This window comes from Macadamia integrifolia, chromosome 11 (assembly GCF_013358625.1).
Source record: "Macadamia integrifolia cultivar HAES 741 chromosome 11, SCU_Mint_v3, whole genome shotgun sequence".
NCBI lineage: Eukaryota > Viridiplantae > Streptophyta > Magnoliopsida > Proteales > Proteaceae > Macadamia > Macadamia integrifolia.
Genome location: NC_056567.1, coordinates 19,460,410 through 19,475,268, shown reverse-complemented (window position 1 = coordinate 19,475,268; position 14,859 = coordinate 19,460,410). Strand labels below are relative to the sequence as shown.

General features: G+C 38.7%; 1 protein-coding gene across 2 annotated transcripts in view; it reads right to left on the bottom strand.

The window, feature by feature from the left end:
* LOC122094091 (tRNA (guanine(37)-N1)-methyltransferase 1) overlaps positions 1 to 11,789 on the bottom strand; it is a 27,055-nt gene extending 15,266 nt beyond the window's left edge. The window contains exons 1-5 of one of the 2 annotated variants that reach the window (XR_006144617.1): positions 10,866 to 11,789; positions 10,636 to 10,731; positions 10,299 to 10,418; positions 10,031 to 10,197; positions 8,783 to 8,853 (exon numbers count right to left, since the gene is read on the bottom strand). Coding sequence is in view for 1 of the 2 variants with exons in the window: in XM_042664748.1 (XP_042520682.1) it covers positions 8,783 to 8,853; positions 10,031 to 10,197; positions 10,299 to 10,418; positions 10,636 to 10,731; positions 10,866 to 11,759 (1,348 nt within the window). In the remaining variant the exon portion in view is untranslated. The remainder of the gene's footprint in view (positions 1 to 8,782; positions 8,854 to 10,030; positions 10,198 to 10,298; positions 10,419 to 10,635; positions 10,732 to 10,865) is intronic. The other variant, XM_042664748.1, reaches the window with a different exon arrangement.
* Positions 11,790 to 14,859: the final 3,070 nt, after the last annotated feature.

Below are 14,859 nucleotides of genomic sequence, written 5' to 3'. Positions count from 1 at the left end.
TTTTTTTTTAAATCGGCAATTTGCTTTTCTTTTTCTTCTTTGTTTTTTTTTTTTTAAGTTGGAGCTCTACTATCATTTTGTTATTGAATTTTGAAATGGAAAAGTGCTTTTCCCCAACCTTGCAATATTAGGCTCTGGTAAAAAAAATGTCTTCTAATCAGACCCCAGAGGCTAGTAGGATTAAGTATGTGAAGGGTACCTTAGTCATGGGATATGAGTAGGCCATAATGGGCTTTTCAAAGGATAGGCTTAGGCCCAAAAAGGATAACTAGTGGATTTAAACTTCTCAGGAATTTTCCCGGATAACTAATTGCCAAGGATGGCCTCCCTTAATAGGCTTAATGATGTGAAAACTCCCTTTAAGCTCCTTACTCGTTGGAAGGGGATCAAATGTGTGGAGAGCTCAAGACCTTTTATTACCAAGGCTCTGGCACCAAAATGAATGACGAATGACTGATGGGCTCTATTTTTTCTTTCCTTCTTTTTTTTTTGTTGCTCTTTCCTTTTTTCTATATTTGATTTTTTTTCTTTGATTCCTTTTTTGTTGATTTGAAGAAAATAGGCGATAGATCGCTACAAGATTCATCATCAAGAGATGGAAATGGGGAGGAGAATAAACAAAATACTCAAAATAAACTATTTCATTAAAAACTGAAACGATTACACCATGTGGAAACTTGATTGAATTGACACAACATCAAAATTAAAAAGATAAAACTTCTCACATGAAACCGAAAGGGAAAAAGCTGGAAATACCTAACAACATGACTCACTACCTATAACACCGAAGGATTTGAACCCAGACACGACCAACCCCTCTTCGTCTTCTATAATCATCAAAACTTCTGTACTAAAGAGCTTACTAACATCCATAAATCCTCCTTGATGCACCAGATAGGCCTACCAAACTGCTTAAGACTTTGCCCAATCAACCACACAGTTAAAGAAGATCTCAAAACCTAGTAACTCCTTTCCTGATATTTCATCGAGCCACGGTTCTAGAAACCCAAAGTATGAAGTCATGCACTTCCTTAATGAATTGACCATTCAGGTTCTTAAAATAGGGTACCATCTCAAGAGTCTCAGATGCTTCTTATTGATACTTCTAGGTTGACATGAACTCTCCTTCAACTATCTTGATCTGTTTGTGCTTTGCGTCTGATTTCACCACATGAACATGCCCCCCGCTCTGGATAGACAGACGCCTAATGAAGATGGTGGGGTCAAATTCTTTCAAATCCTCACTAAGAGCATTGATTGATTGGTGATTTGGAAGAGGATCTGTGGTTACATTAGGCTGTTTAGTCGGAGCTCAAACTTTTTAGCATTGTAAAGGTCATGTATAGCATGTTTCAAATTGAAACAGTTATCTATGGTATGTCCTTCCTGGCAATGATAGTGGCAGACTAGGTCTGGATTATACCAACGTGGCTTTGGCTCGGGAAAAGGCCTTGGTTGAATCGTGGAAATCAATCCGGCCTTCGCTAATGTGCTAAAAACTGAACTCAGGAGTGCACCCAAATTGGTGAACTGCCTCTTAGGTCGACTGGGAGGAGCTGTCCCTTGCTCTAGTGTGAACGGAGCTACCGTTGTGGATGATGTTGGTGCAGCAGAAGGGAGAGTAGACATTGTGGCATTGACCCCTGAGCTTTTCTATTGTGGAGGTCTTCTACTACTACTGGACTCAGTTGCAAACCGATCCATTTTGGGAAGTTCCTCTTAGAAGATGGCATCCTCGACCTGTTGTGCCGCGACTATCAAACCATCAAAGTTGAGGATGGGGAGAGCAAACAAAAACTTTCGGTATGGGTCTCGCAATCCTCTCACTATCATTCCCACTTGCTCTCTCTCATTTGGCCTATCCCACATCTGAGCCGCTTTGTCACGAAACCTTTTCAAATAGTTAGTGAACCCTTCACCTGCTGCTTGCTTTATTGTTTCCAACTCTCCTGGTCAACTCTATCTCTATATTATAGGAGTATTGGCGAGTAAACGCCTTCATCATGTCGTCCCAAGTGTGGGTTGAGGAAGAATCTAGGGCCATTAGCCAATGCTAAGCAGCACCAGTCAGTGAAAATTGGAAGGCCTGCCCCAGTTGCTCATCCGTGAAGCCTCGGCCTCCCCTAAACTGGCCAATAAAAGATCTTAAGTGAGTACGGGGATCACCCCTACCATCAAACTTTTCAGAGGTCCATTTAAATTTTTCTGGCAACCTAACATGAGGAAAGAAACACAACCCTTCTGTATCAATGATTTGATCTTCAACACCTTTAAGGTTCCTGATCAAGTGTTCAAGGCGACTAACTTTATCCTTCAACTCTTGGTTCTCAAGACTTTCAGACTTTCCTATAGCAAGGCTATTGTCAATCACAACATCATCCTCAACACCTAACACATTGGGGTGAGGAACAACCCTAGGACTATGGAGACGACTCCGTTGGTCCTGAACTTCTGCCGGTCGAGCAACACCAGCCTGAGTTTGCATCATCGCAGTTAAGTTTGCTAACATCTCCTCAATCTTAGTGACACGGGCCTCCATGGGGTCGGGATTTGCTGGTGAAATGTTATCTTGACTCATGGTATTTGTACCCTCTGGGGAAACGGGAAACACTTCTAATGAGGGTTTTGGTGAAAGCCTCACTAGTCTAATTGAATTAGGGTCAGAATACCCTCTGGGGAAACGGGAAACACTTCTAATGAGGGTTTTGGTGAAAGCCTCACTAGTCTAATTGAATTAGGATCTCTGACCCACAAGGCTAGGGAATTGCCTTCCTGACGAGAAATTGTGCCTCAACTGGGTAGAATATGATCAGAAAGTGAAACTTCAGATTACACTCCTTATTGGTACCGAAAAATGGACAAAAGAAATGATGAGATGGTAACAAGTACATTCTCCTACGTGAGCACAACTAGGGTCAAAACATGCACAAACAAGGACAACTATACCAAACAAGGGTTAGGTCAATTGAGAGTGGCATCAACTTAGTGGTAAACTGAAAGGAAGTGCCCCTAAGTTGAAGAGACTCTCAATTGATAGATCAAATAAGGCGGTTCGTGTAAGAACTTCCATGTAGGCGGATCTACATCGAATCAATCACCGAAAACCATGGTGGATGAATTTGGGTCCACCGTTAACATCGAGATAGCATGTGTGAAACCTTTACCAGGTTGAGACCTATACCACATCGGACTGGTGGTGTTAGCATATAGCCACAGTACCAATCATACGGTGCAGTTGTAAGAATCAACAACTGGTGTAGTTATAAACACTAGCACCTTTAATGTTAATGATAAATCTAATCCTTCCGTTGGTGAATGGTAGATTGAGACGGGTAAAAATAACTACAAGGGGTTCCAACATAAACCGCAAACAATATTACACTAATTGTGTTGATCCTAGTCTTTGGTTCTATGTCCAAGTATATGATGCATGTTGGCTAGGTTTAGGACCGGCAAAGCTACCTTGACAAGACCGATATACCTATCACCCGTATACACAGAATGAATCAAAGGCACGTGGTCCCTTTGATATACCAATAGGGGAATAGCATAAGTAGATCGATCTCAAAGTGTTGACCAATAGCGTCTCTTTGGGCGCACCTAAATGTGTGTGATCTCCCTCAAGCACGCAAGGTAACACCCTCGTCGATAAGTTCCGTATTCCAGGCCTAAATGGCACGGTATCAAGGGGTGTGATGTAACTGGAGGTGGCCTAAACATATGTGAGGGACCCTGACAGCTACACCACAGGGGTGAATAAGGGTAAGGCATGCTGTGCTCAATGCAAGAAGTACATGCAAGTGATGAAAAGTGAAAAATAACATGTCATTATACAAACAATAAAGTACAAACAAAGCTATACAAACAATAGTCAATCAAGAGTCTAACATCCCCAGTGGAGTCGCCACTGTAGGTATCATGGACCTCCGCCGGGTCGCGATATGGAGCGTAGCACGTGTACACACACTAGGGTTCGACCCTAATGAGATAGTATTCCCTGGTCATCAAATGCCAAGGGGAGATACACATTATGAATAAAAGGGAGTCGCCACCTAAAAAGGGTCTAGGACCCATAAATGTTTCCCCCAATCAAAGGAGAGAGACTAATGACTCTGATGGATAAGGCTGGTTTGCACCAAGATTCTGGACAAGTGTCAACTGACAAGCTGGGAAGGTGTTAGGCACTCAGTCTGCCCGGCCCTAAGGCCGGTCTCTTTCTGTTTGACCAAAGTTTGTTTGTACCCTACTAACTAGTCCTAAATCTAGGTCACTGAAAACCCTAAACTATATATCTAAACATGACATGTGAAAACCCTAAACCAAGTGTCTAAATTATGCTAGCCAGGTTATGAAGCAAATAATGAAATGATTACGCTAATTAAAAATTAAAAACCCTAAATGATTTAATCAATGAATTATGAGTCTTAAATTAAGCTAATTAAACAAGCCTAAACCTAGGATTAGTTTAGCAACTTATGAAACCCTAAATTAAACTAATTCGATTAAGAGCCTGACCTAGATGGATGATCAATGAATTTGTGAGATCCTAAATTGAATTAATTAAAATGGTTAATCTCAATCCCTAGTAATTTGTGAAATAAATTATTACAATCCTACTTAATCTAATTGGTAAAAAGATTTATAAATTAAATGAGATCTAATTAATTTATAGAAGTGAAATGGATTAATTACATTAAATGAATGCATTTTTACTAATCTACCTAATCTAGTATAGGAGGATTAAACTAAACCTAAGGCTTAATTAAATTAATTATGAAACCTAATTGGACTAATTATGTTTACCTTGAGCTAATCCTAAGATGAGTTAAACATTTTTCAAAACCCTAGTTAAGCTAATGAGAAGAGAATCTTTTAACTAATTAATCTAGTTAATTATCCTACATTAAACAACTAATTAGTTGATTGATTAAAATAAACAAACCACTAGAGGGGAAAAGATTGGTAATTACACAAGTTTAATAAATTGAATTGAATGAAGAAATCAAATGCAGTGATTTAAAAAGCTAAATTAACAAACCACAATTAAATAAACAACAGTTGAAATGACTAATTAAGTTAACTACATTACTTTAATCAATCTAGATTAGTACTACATTAATGCAAGTGAGGGTTGGAGTACAAAAGATAGGAGATAGTAGGAAAACCTAAATCCCCAATGCGCACGTAATGCTACGAGCCGATTTGAGGGGGGTCAGCCATGCCCTTGCTAACATGCGCCCTAGACTACGTCCCATACTTTATTAAAAGGGAAACAAAAGAAAATCATTTGATTTTAAAGTTTAAAATTAGGGGAATCCCAACCCTAAATTTTAGGACCGGATACATTACAGACTTGAAATCAAACCAAAATTGATAAAATAAAAATAAAGAACGAAAGGAGGGGAAGATTCCACACAGAAAATAGAAATGAAAAAACAGGTTGTGAGTATTACAAATATGGACTATCTAATCAGCAAATTAAAGAAATAACAAAAAACAATAAAATAAAATAGGAAGAAGAAGAGAAGACGATGGGTTGGAGATGGATTTTGGCAAAGGGAAGAAGATGGGAGCTATAGTGGTTCAGATTTCGGTTATGGAGAAAGGTAAGTGGGAAGAAGTAAGGCATGATTTCAGTTATGGAGAAAGGAGGGGGAGAAGAGGAGAGGATGAAGGAGAAGAAGATGGGTTTCAGTTGCAGCAAGGAGGGGCAGTTGAGATAGGCTTCGGTCACAGGGGAAGGGAGAAAGAGAGAAGGGAGAGAGGTGAGTTGCAGGTTCAGCAAAGAGGAACAGAAGAGGAGGAGAAGGTGAGTGGTGTCGGCCATGGAAGAAGAAGAAGAATAAGTAATTGCAGGTTTATGGATTCAGCAGCAAGGAACAAAAGAGAAGAAGAAGAAGAAGAAGAAGAAGAAGAAGAAGAAGAAGAAGAAAGAGAAGAATAAGTGGTTGCAGGTCTGAGGTTTCAGTAATGGGGAAGAAAGTTTGGGAAGAGCTGAGAAGATGGAAACGGGTCGGCCATGGCAAGAGAAGTGGTTGGAGAGGAAGGTAAGGGAGGTTGAAAACGGTTTCAGTGGCAGGAGGAAAGATGGGGGGTTCGGTGTGTTTCAGATTTGGAAGGGAGAAAAGGGCGGCTAGTGTTTAAGAGAAGAAAGGAAGAAGAGATGAAAAGGGAGAAAGGATTAGGGTTCTTGGATCCTAATCCAAGGGCCTAGATCTAAAGGATAAAACAATTAACAATTAAGTAGAATCATAAAGCCAAATGTAAATTCAAAATCAATTTAAATTAAGACAAACCAAAAATAATAATTAAGTCTGAATGAACCTAATTACATCTAATTGAACCGGATAAAACTAAAATGAATATAATTAAACCAATTAAACAAAAATCATATTTAATTGAACCAAAAAACCTAAATAAACCAGATTAAATTAAGATGAATCTAACAAACCATATTAAACCAAACTAAAACTAATTAAATCTAATTAATCTAAATGAACCAATTAAACCTAAATACACCTAATTGAATCGAGTTACATCTAATAAACCATATTAAACCAAATTGAAACTAATTAAATCTAATTAATCTAAATAAACCAATTAAACCTAAATACACCTAATTGAATCGGGTTACATCTAATAAACCATATTAAACCAAAATGAAACTAATTAAACCTAATTAATCTATATGAACCAATTATAAATAAATTAGAACCTAATCTATTAAATTAGATAAATTAGTTCTAAATTGCAATTAGGAGAAGAAAATACCTTAAACTCGGCTTTAATCAAGAAACAAGGGGAGATAACCCTTGTGCTTCAAGCCCCAAATCGAACCGAACCGGACTAAATCTCCCGGCTCAAGGAAGGATTAATGTGTTAAACTTTTGGACTTGGAGAATATTTGATTTTAGAGGGAAGAAGTTAGCCAAAACCTTGATGGGGCCATCCTCTCTCCCAAATTCTCAATTTTTTCTCCTCCCTTTTAGAAGAGAGGAAGGGCTATACTTATAGCCCTGGGACTTGAGACAATTCTCTCTTATTTCCGATGTGGGACTAAAAAACTAGAGAGAATTGTCAAAAAATGCTTGCTTTTGGACAAAAGGGTTTGGGCGTCATGTGGCACTCCCTGGTTGCTCGGAATGGAATCTGATATAGAACTTTTGAGTCAACTTTCGGGGGTCATATCTTTCAAACCATTAGTCAGAATTCAACGAGTAATATGTCGTTGGAAAGCTCAATCCGAGCACTATCCAATGATGTGAGACCCGATTGTAGTCTCGACTGAATACCTTAACGAAAATATGCATAAAGTAGGGACCCGGATCATATAGTGAAAGAGAGAATCGGGTATCGATTCGCATAATTCTCGCATCAAAGTGTAATGTCTGGCTTGAGGGGACAAACGACAATAATCCACAATATCAAATTCCAATTTTTGAAAACATTTTCTCTTGAAAGTTTATAGCGGAAAAAATGGTCATTTTCTACTCTAAGCTTGAAAATTCTCCAAGTCTAAAATGTCCAACATGTATTCTTCATATTGTCATCATTGCCGTGAGGTGACAAAATTCGGTGTCTACAGTAAGATTCCACCCAAAAAAATAAATAAATAAATAAATAAAGTTTCTAACTTTTTTCCCCCATCTATTTTCATAACTCATTGATTCCAATCTAAATGTCAGATTCACTTTTAATTTTGGCAACCATTCCATACATCTAAAAGACCTTGTGACCAGAGTTGCAAACAGATATGATCAACCTAAACCAGGTTGCTGATATTGCTCTATCTGAGGGTTATGGACTGACCTGTTGTTCTAGATCTTGTTGTGCATTTAATCTCAGCCTTTGGGTGATTACATACCCCATTACACTGCTCCTGATGGCAGGAGTTTGGACATTATTCATTGTAAATTAGGCTTTCTGGGTCCAAATATTTCCTTAAGTATAAGAATCAACTTTGTTTGGCATTCTCTGCAGAAGTCAAATATCATTGCATAGCAGGGGCAAGGGGAGAGAGAATGATAAAAAAAAAAAAATGAGGAATTTATAGATAACTTTCTCAAACAGAGCCCAATTGGGAAATGCATAAATATTTCCCCAATCTAGCAGCGAAAACATCCTGATTCCATCTATTTGTGACTGATTCCTGTAATTTGGCTCTCATCTGATTTTCTGTTATTTGTTGGGTTGAATATATGAGTTGGGTTGGTTTGGGATTCTATCCGGGAGGTTATCTTATTCAACCCCCCACCAACCATGCTTTTACTTCTAGTCTAGAAACTAAAAGTATCCTTTCAACCAATACTCATATCTTGCCGCCTTCAATGAAAATTCTAAAATGTACAGAGCTCCATATGATTATGGTAAGATTTCAAAGAATACAGCATTGATATGTTAAAATAAAGAAATTTTTGGAACCTATAAGAGAACAACACAATTTATGGTTAGTAATGAAAAACTGAACTATAAGCATCACTGAACTATAAGCATCCATGCAAGTTCTAGCATAGGCATTGTATCACGTCCCATAGATACAATACCACAAGCATGTTAAGGTTTCCCATTACAAAACTATATACCAGATTGCAATTTCTAATATCTACTGTAATACACCTGAGGAGAATCCTTCCTGTTTTCTTCATTCATTATGAAAAACAAATTCAATGGTGGACCCTCGGTAACGAAAGACACACAGAGTCTCAATATTTATAACAGAAATTTCCAAACTAGAGCAAACTGTAGTGGCAACAATCAAACTAAGGCAAAGAGAGAAACATACAAACAACATCTTTGCTTGTGAAGAAGTTGACAAGTCTTTGTCTTTCAGTTGCCAATCTTGAATTCCAATATCTGCATAGAAAGAACAAGTGGATCCTTCTCATCAATCCACCATGCATGCAACCAAAACTGCTGTGGTTATGCTTTAGACCAAAATACCAGGATGGAATCATACCAGTGTTCTTATAAACCAACCAATAGGAAATTTTAACCCAAACCAACACACAGATATGTGGAATAAAGGCCCAATGGTCTTTCAAGGAATTCATTTAATCAAAAAGGAGTACTTTGGAGATTCCAGACATGCTAAAACTTATTTTAGAGAACTTCAAAAGCAATTAGCAAGGACCATAAGCAAACAATGTTCGGTAACCCCCCCCCCCAAAAAAAAAAAATTCTTTTGGTGTCCCAACAGCCAAGATAACTAAATCCAAAGGTCAGTAGCTCATTTGAAGGCATGCAGCAATACCATGCTCTCGAAAATGGAAATTTCATGTTGTGTCACAATTGAAACATATTTCAAAACTACGTCAATTTCAAACCAATGTGGTATCTAGCACAAGGACAATGGTCCTTCTAATTTTGTAGGAAAAGAACTGACCTGAAATGGAGGATCATGTCAAGTATGTGCCAAGGGAATATTTAACAAATAGCAATAAGCAACAAATGCATCCAAGATTAACCAAAGAGTTTCCAACAGTGACCAACCAGAAATCCAACTCGCTGGCGCAAATCAAAGCAAAGAAATCTGGCATCTATGACAAAGTCCCAGACCTTTATTGCAGCCAGCTTCTTAATGAAAGTACACCTAGAAAATGCTTTACTTCCATGCAAAATTGTGCAGTTGTACTTGTGAATAGACACACATGCAAACAAGAGAAATACAAGATGTACAAAAATTAGATAGCTAGCTAGCTACCTTACAAATCATGCCTCTGATCCTGGACTCTATGACCTACCATGGAGAAACAAAAGAGGTGCCAATGTTGCACAGATGGACTTCTACTAATCATGCTTCTGCTTCTGGACCTAAAGTTTGTATAGTAAATTGGTTCTCATCATTTACTGAAAACTCATATTTTTGGAAACCTAAAATATATGGAACAAGTAAGGTCCAAATCATGTTTAATGATATAACAGAAAAACCAAGCAATGGATTCTGCAAAATGACTTCTAACAGCCCATAAGCATTAGTTCAACAGGTTTTTGTTATACACTCTTTTTTTTTTCAGGTAAGGAAATAGCATACACTGTGGCTAAATCAACATTGAACCGAATCCCATTCTCAACAACAGTAGTTACAAGCGAATGATTGCCAGAAAGAACTTCAAGCTGCATTGTTCTGTATTCGTTCTGAATGGCATCAACCTTATTGACAACTGTTTGTATCTTGTGTTTATTTTTATCCAAGACCACCTGAAAGAGACAAAACCTTTTATCATTACATACTGTTTACAAGAACCATTTTCAGAAATGGAATTGTCCCAGCAACAACTAATAGTGTTAAATATAAGCACCTGAGCAATGAGTTTCTTGTACGGTAAATGTTCATCTCTAAGGTTCAGGTGTGCTATGTGCCCAACCGTTTCAAAAGCCGCAGGAACAATCAAACCCTTTGGTAGCAGGGATTCTAAGATCTGCAAGAAAATATATAACCTCAAACCCACTGTAACTTGAACTTCAAAACAGATCAATGTATCAGTGAAGCATCATTAATTTCAAATTGAAACTTCCTTGAAAATAGCCGGTGGCTAACAAAATTGGAGCTTCTTCCAAGAAAATAAGGCCAATCTACTTCATACATAACAATATAAAAAAGAATTTAAGAATTACGATTGGGGGAGGGCTCAATACCTCATGCATTTGCCAATAATCGTAAAACAAGGTCAGCCCACATCGAACGAGTTCACATTTTGATGAAGTTTGCGTGGCATCTACTTTTAACACAGCCTGAATAAAATTTCACGTCGTTACCCATAGTGCAAACACCCTATCTCCATTATAGATTTACTTCCAAACCGGGAAAAATAGGAGAAAAATAAAATAAAGCACCTCAAAGAGGATCACAGTGTGGGAACAGCCACCTTGACAGCCTCGGGGAGGTCTTCGACTCCTTTGTTAGCATATTGCTCGTCCAGAAGCAGCAACCTCGTGGAACCTCTCCATCTTCCCCTTTTAAAGTCATCGCCTAGAAGGCCGCTCATATCGTCTTCTTCGTCATTGTCTTCAATAACCTCGACCACGACAAAATCATTCTTCCCAATTCTCTTCTTCCCTTGAATTCCCTCACCCTCCTTTCTCCTGTTCTTCCTTTTCGGTCTCGAAATCTTAGCAAGGTTCCGGAATTTCACAAAACCACGGGAATTGAACGTCTTTGCCAGCATGTCCCTATACAAAATTGGGCTCAGACTCTCGCCATCACCATCAGCTTTCCCATATATACGCCGGTCCAAATCAACTAACCTTACTTCTTCGTCGTCACCGTCTCCATTGCAGCACTGCTCTCCCAAAATCTTCCTAAATTCATCGTCCATTTCATCCCCAGGAACCCTAGCGATGTTCCGAACTCGAGGCCAGTTCAAGAGATGGCCTCTTAAACGGTTTTCAAGGGCAAAACAATCCTCTGAAGGGACCCTAATAGCAGCTACGTCGAAGACACGAGAGAAGCTCTCCTTATCGATTAGACTCCCTTCTTCTTCTTCCTCCTTTTCCTCCTCATTAGGGATTCTTACGGGAAAGTGAGGGAGCTGGTGTTGTTGTCGTCCTTGTTCTTGTAGATATGGTCTTTTGCCCTTAAGAAGAGAAGGTCCGTAAGCGAGGTCCCTGTCTAGGGTTACAGCTATGGTTGAAGAATTGGTGCAGAACAAAGGGAGAATCGAGGTTCTCGAATGCAATGGCAATGGCGTCTGAGGTAGGCGCCTTGCACAGATGATGCCGAAAGGAAGCGAGTTGCATCGAAGAACAGTCTTCATTACCATGGAAATAACTCAAAGACTGATAAGTTCATACTCCACACTTCCTGAGCAGGGTTTTAAAACTTGAATCGGTGATGGAATCGGTCACTACCGATTCAGATTCAGAATTATTCGGAATCGAACCCAATAAACCTAGAATCGTCCATTTTGCACAAAAAAAATCTAACAAACAGTAAAGGCATTGAAATCCAAGGTCACGATTTGGTACTCCCCTACAAAATTTAAGCTTCCATCTCTTTAAGGTCGTTCCAAATTTCTTCTACCCTTTGTCTTCCTTTTTTTTTTTTTTTTTTTTTTTTTTTTTTTGTGAAAATGAACATATTGATTTCGTGTGGGGACACGTGGGGGGTTGGAGAGTGATAACTCTCCATTAGCCATGGAGTGAAATTTGACCAGACTATCTTACACGAACTTGATAGTACCTTCCGAGCTAGGGAATCAACTACATGATTGGAATGCCTATAAATAAAGAAGAAAATATAATCATTGAACCAAGTAGAGAGATGAATGATATCTAAGAGAATAGGTTGAATGGTTAAAGGAGTTTTGTTGGCCGATTTCTGTATATAGTTGATGACTTCCTTGGAGTCAAACTCCACTTGAAAAGCTTCAACTCCCAAAGATATTGCCTCTAGAAGTCCGCTACACACTACCAAGATGCTTCCAAAACTTGAAACTTCAGACACCGCCAAGAGAACTGAAGTGCTAAAGTCTCTAATCACAATACTCAACCCACATTTACTATGATCTTGGCGCCAAGATGCATCACAATTTACCTTTATGGAAGGAGTAGTAGGAGGAGCCCATTTGGTCTTCTCTATGTTGTGATAAGAAGTCTGTGAAACGTTGTTTTGAAGGCAGTCTATAATAGAACAAAATGTCTACTTCATCCCATAGGGAATGCCCCAAGCGCTAGCCTCCAAAGTTTGTCATGTCATCATGTAATTGGCCTAAAACAAAACACATTTTCCTTTATTTATAACGCAAATAGTCCATCCAACAATATTTTTTCTATATGAATATAGGCTAGAGTTGGGAAATGGTTTTTCCTTTACACTCTAAGGGATATAGAATTGCACCCAAAAAATAAAAGGATATAGATTTTTTTTTGTTAACCTTACCCTCTATATGTGATAAAGATTTGCCTTCACTCCTTACCCTCAACACTATTTAGTTGTATAGAGCAGGGCTCAAGTATACGAATTGGACAGGGGATTGGCTTCCATCATATTGAATTGGCCCATAATCAGTTGGAATTGGTTGAAACCCTAAATATTAGAATTGGAAAGAAAAAGTAAAGATTTTTCAAAATTTATTATTTTTAGGGTAATTTACAACGCCACCCCCTGAAGAATGTCACAATTATAAAACCACCTCCTCTGTTTCACCAAATTAGATTCAGACCCCCTACCGTCTGTCACCGTTAAGGAATATACCTTATATGTTAATGTCAACTATTATATTTTATTTTAAATACAAAATACCCTTACTAAATGTGAAGTACCTAAAATGCCCATGTAATAAGTCACATCCCCAAATAGATTTGGACCATCGGCGATCATTCAGAGCACTGGAGATCACGGTGACAACGACATCGATGATCAGCAGGAACTCACGGCAACCAGCAATGACTCTCTTCCATTAAAGCCAAACGCATAATGAAATCGTCCTTCCACTGTTGTGTCTGTGATGCTTTCGTGTTCGCTCCCAGTAGAAGATGTGCGAGGGGATTCTGTTGCCTCTGGGTGTTTGCATTTTGAGAAGCAGAGATGAAGGTTCCTACCTAGCATGTTTGGCATTTTCTGTTCTCTTAGCTTCTCCATCTCCTCTGCTCGCACAGTAGAGAGAGAGAGAGAGAGAGAGAGAGAGAGAGAGAGAGAGAGATTGTTGCCTGGAGTGAGCAATTGGGAATTGTGGAAAATTTAAATGGATCCGAGAATCAATGAAAATATGGGTTTCACAAATTTCTCAACCTGACAAACCTTTTCCGTTTCTTCATTATACCAAGCGGTGAAGGCTTGACTCGATGCGTGGATATAGCCAACAATGAGATGATGGGTTCCAAATCCATATAACTAGCTGTAAAATTACTATACCCAGTGTCAACATCTTCATCTTGGTCTTCCACCTTTTTACAAACCTACCCAGATTTTTCATCACGGTCATCATATTTGACATGATGCAACTTCATTTCAGGATCAAAATTTGTAAATACCAATTATGGTCCAAAGGCCAAAATACTCTGGCTAAGAACCTGGTAAGCATCTAAATCGCAGAGAATATCTCGTAGAAGTGGCGCCTCTTCCTCACAAGACCCTTTTTTCTCTTTGTGTTGTTTCCTAGGTCGCAACATTATGGCTGCAACATCAACAGAGGTGGACTCAAAACCAACAGAATATCTCATTCGATATGCGCTTGAGCTGCGTCGCTGCTCGACCGTCTTGACACAACAGCTCTCGTGCAGTGTCGGTGAGACAGAAAGCCATGAGTGCCGAGAAAGTCTCTCTGCTTCATTGTGGTTTGGAAACCAAGAGAGAGAGAGAGAGAGAGAGAGAGAGAGAGAGAGAGAGAGAGAGGTGAAGAGGAATTGGGTTACAATGAGTTTTTGTGAAAAGGGTATAACAGTCATTTTACCTCTTGACTTAACATTGGATGACGGTAGGGGGTTTGAGTATAATTTGATGAAACAGAGGGGGTAGTCTTACAATTGTGGTATTCTTCAGAGGTGGCATTGTAAATTACCCTTATTTTTAAAGTTGTTTATTCAATATATTTGGAGACCGTATACAACAGATGAGTCAAGTTAGCTTTGTGCTAGCTTGTTGATTAAAAGAAAGTAATATTGACAAAAAAAAATGAAAAAAACAACGTGGTCCGTTTTAATCAATTCCAATTCAATTAAAGTTATTCTTTGTTTCGATTTGAATTCCTGTAAGCACTAGCTAGAGAGTACTAGAGAATAAAAATAAAAATTAATAGGGATGGGGATCACTGCCAAGCTGCATGGCCCCTACACCAGCATTGAGATCGAAGAGTATGCACAAGGGGGTCTAATAAGATGAGATTTTTCATTTCATGGGAGATATAAGGTGGTCATTTCACT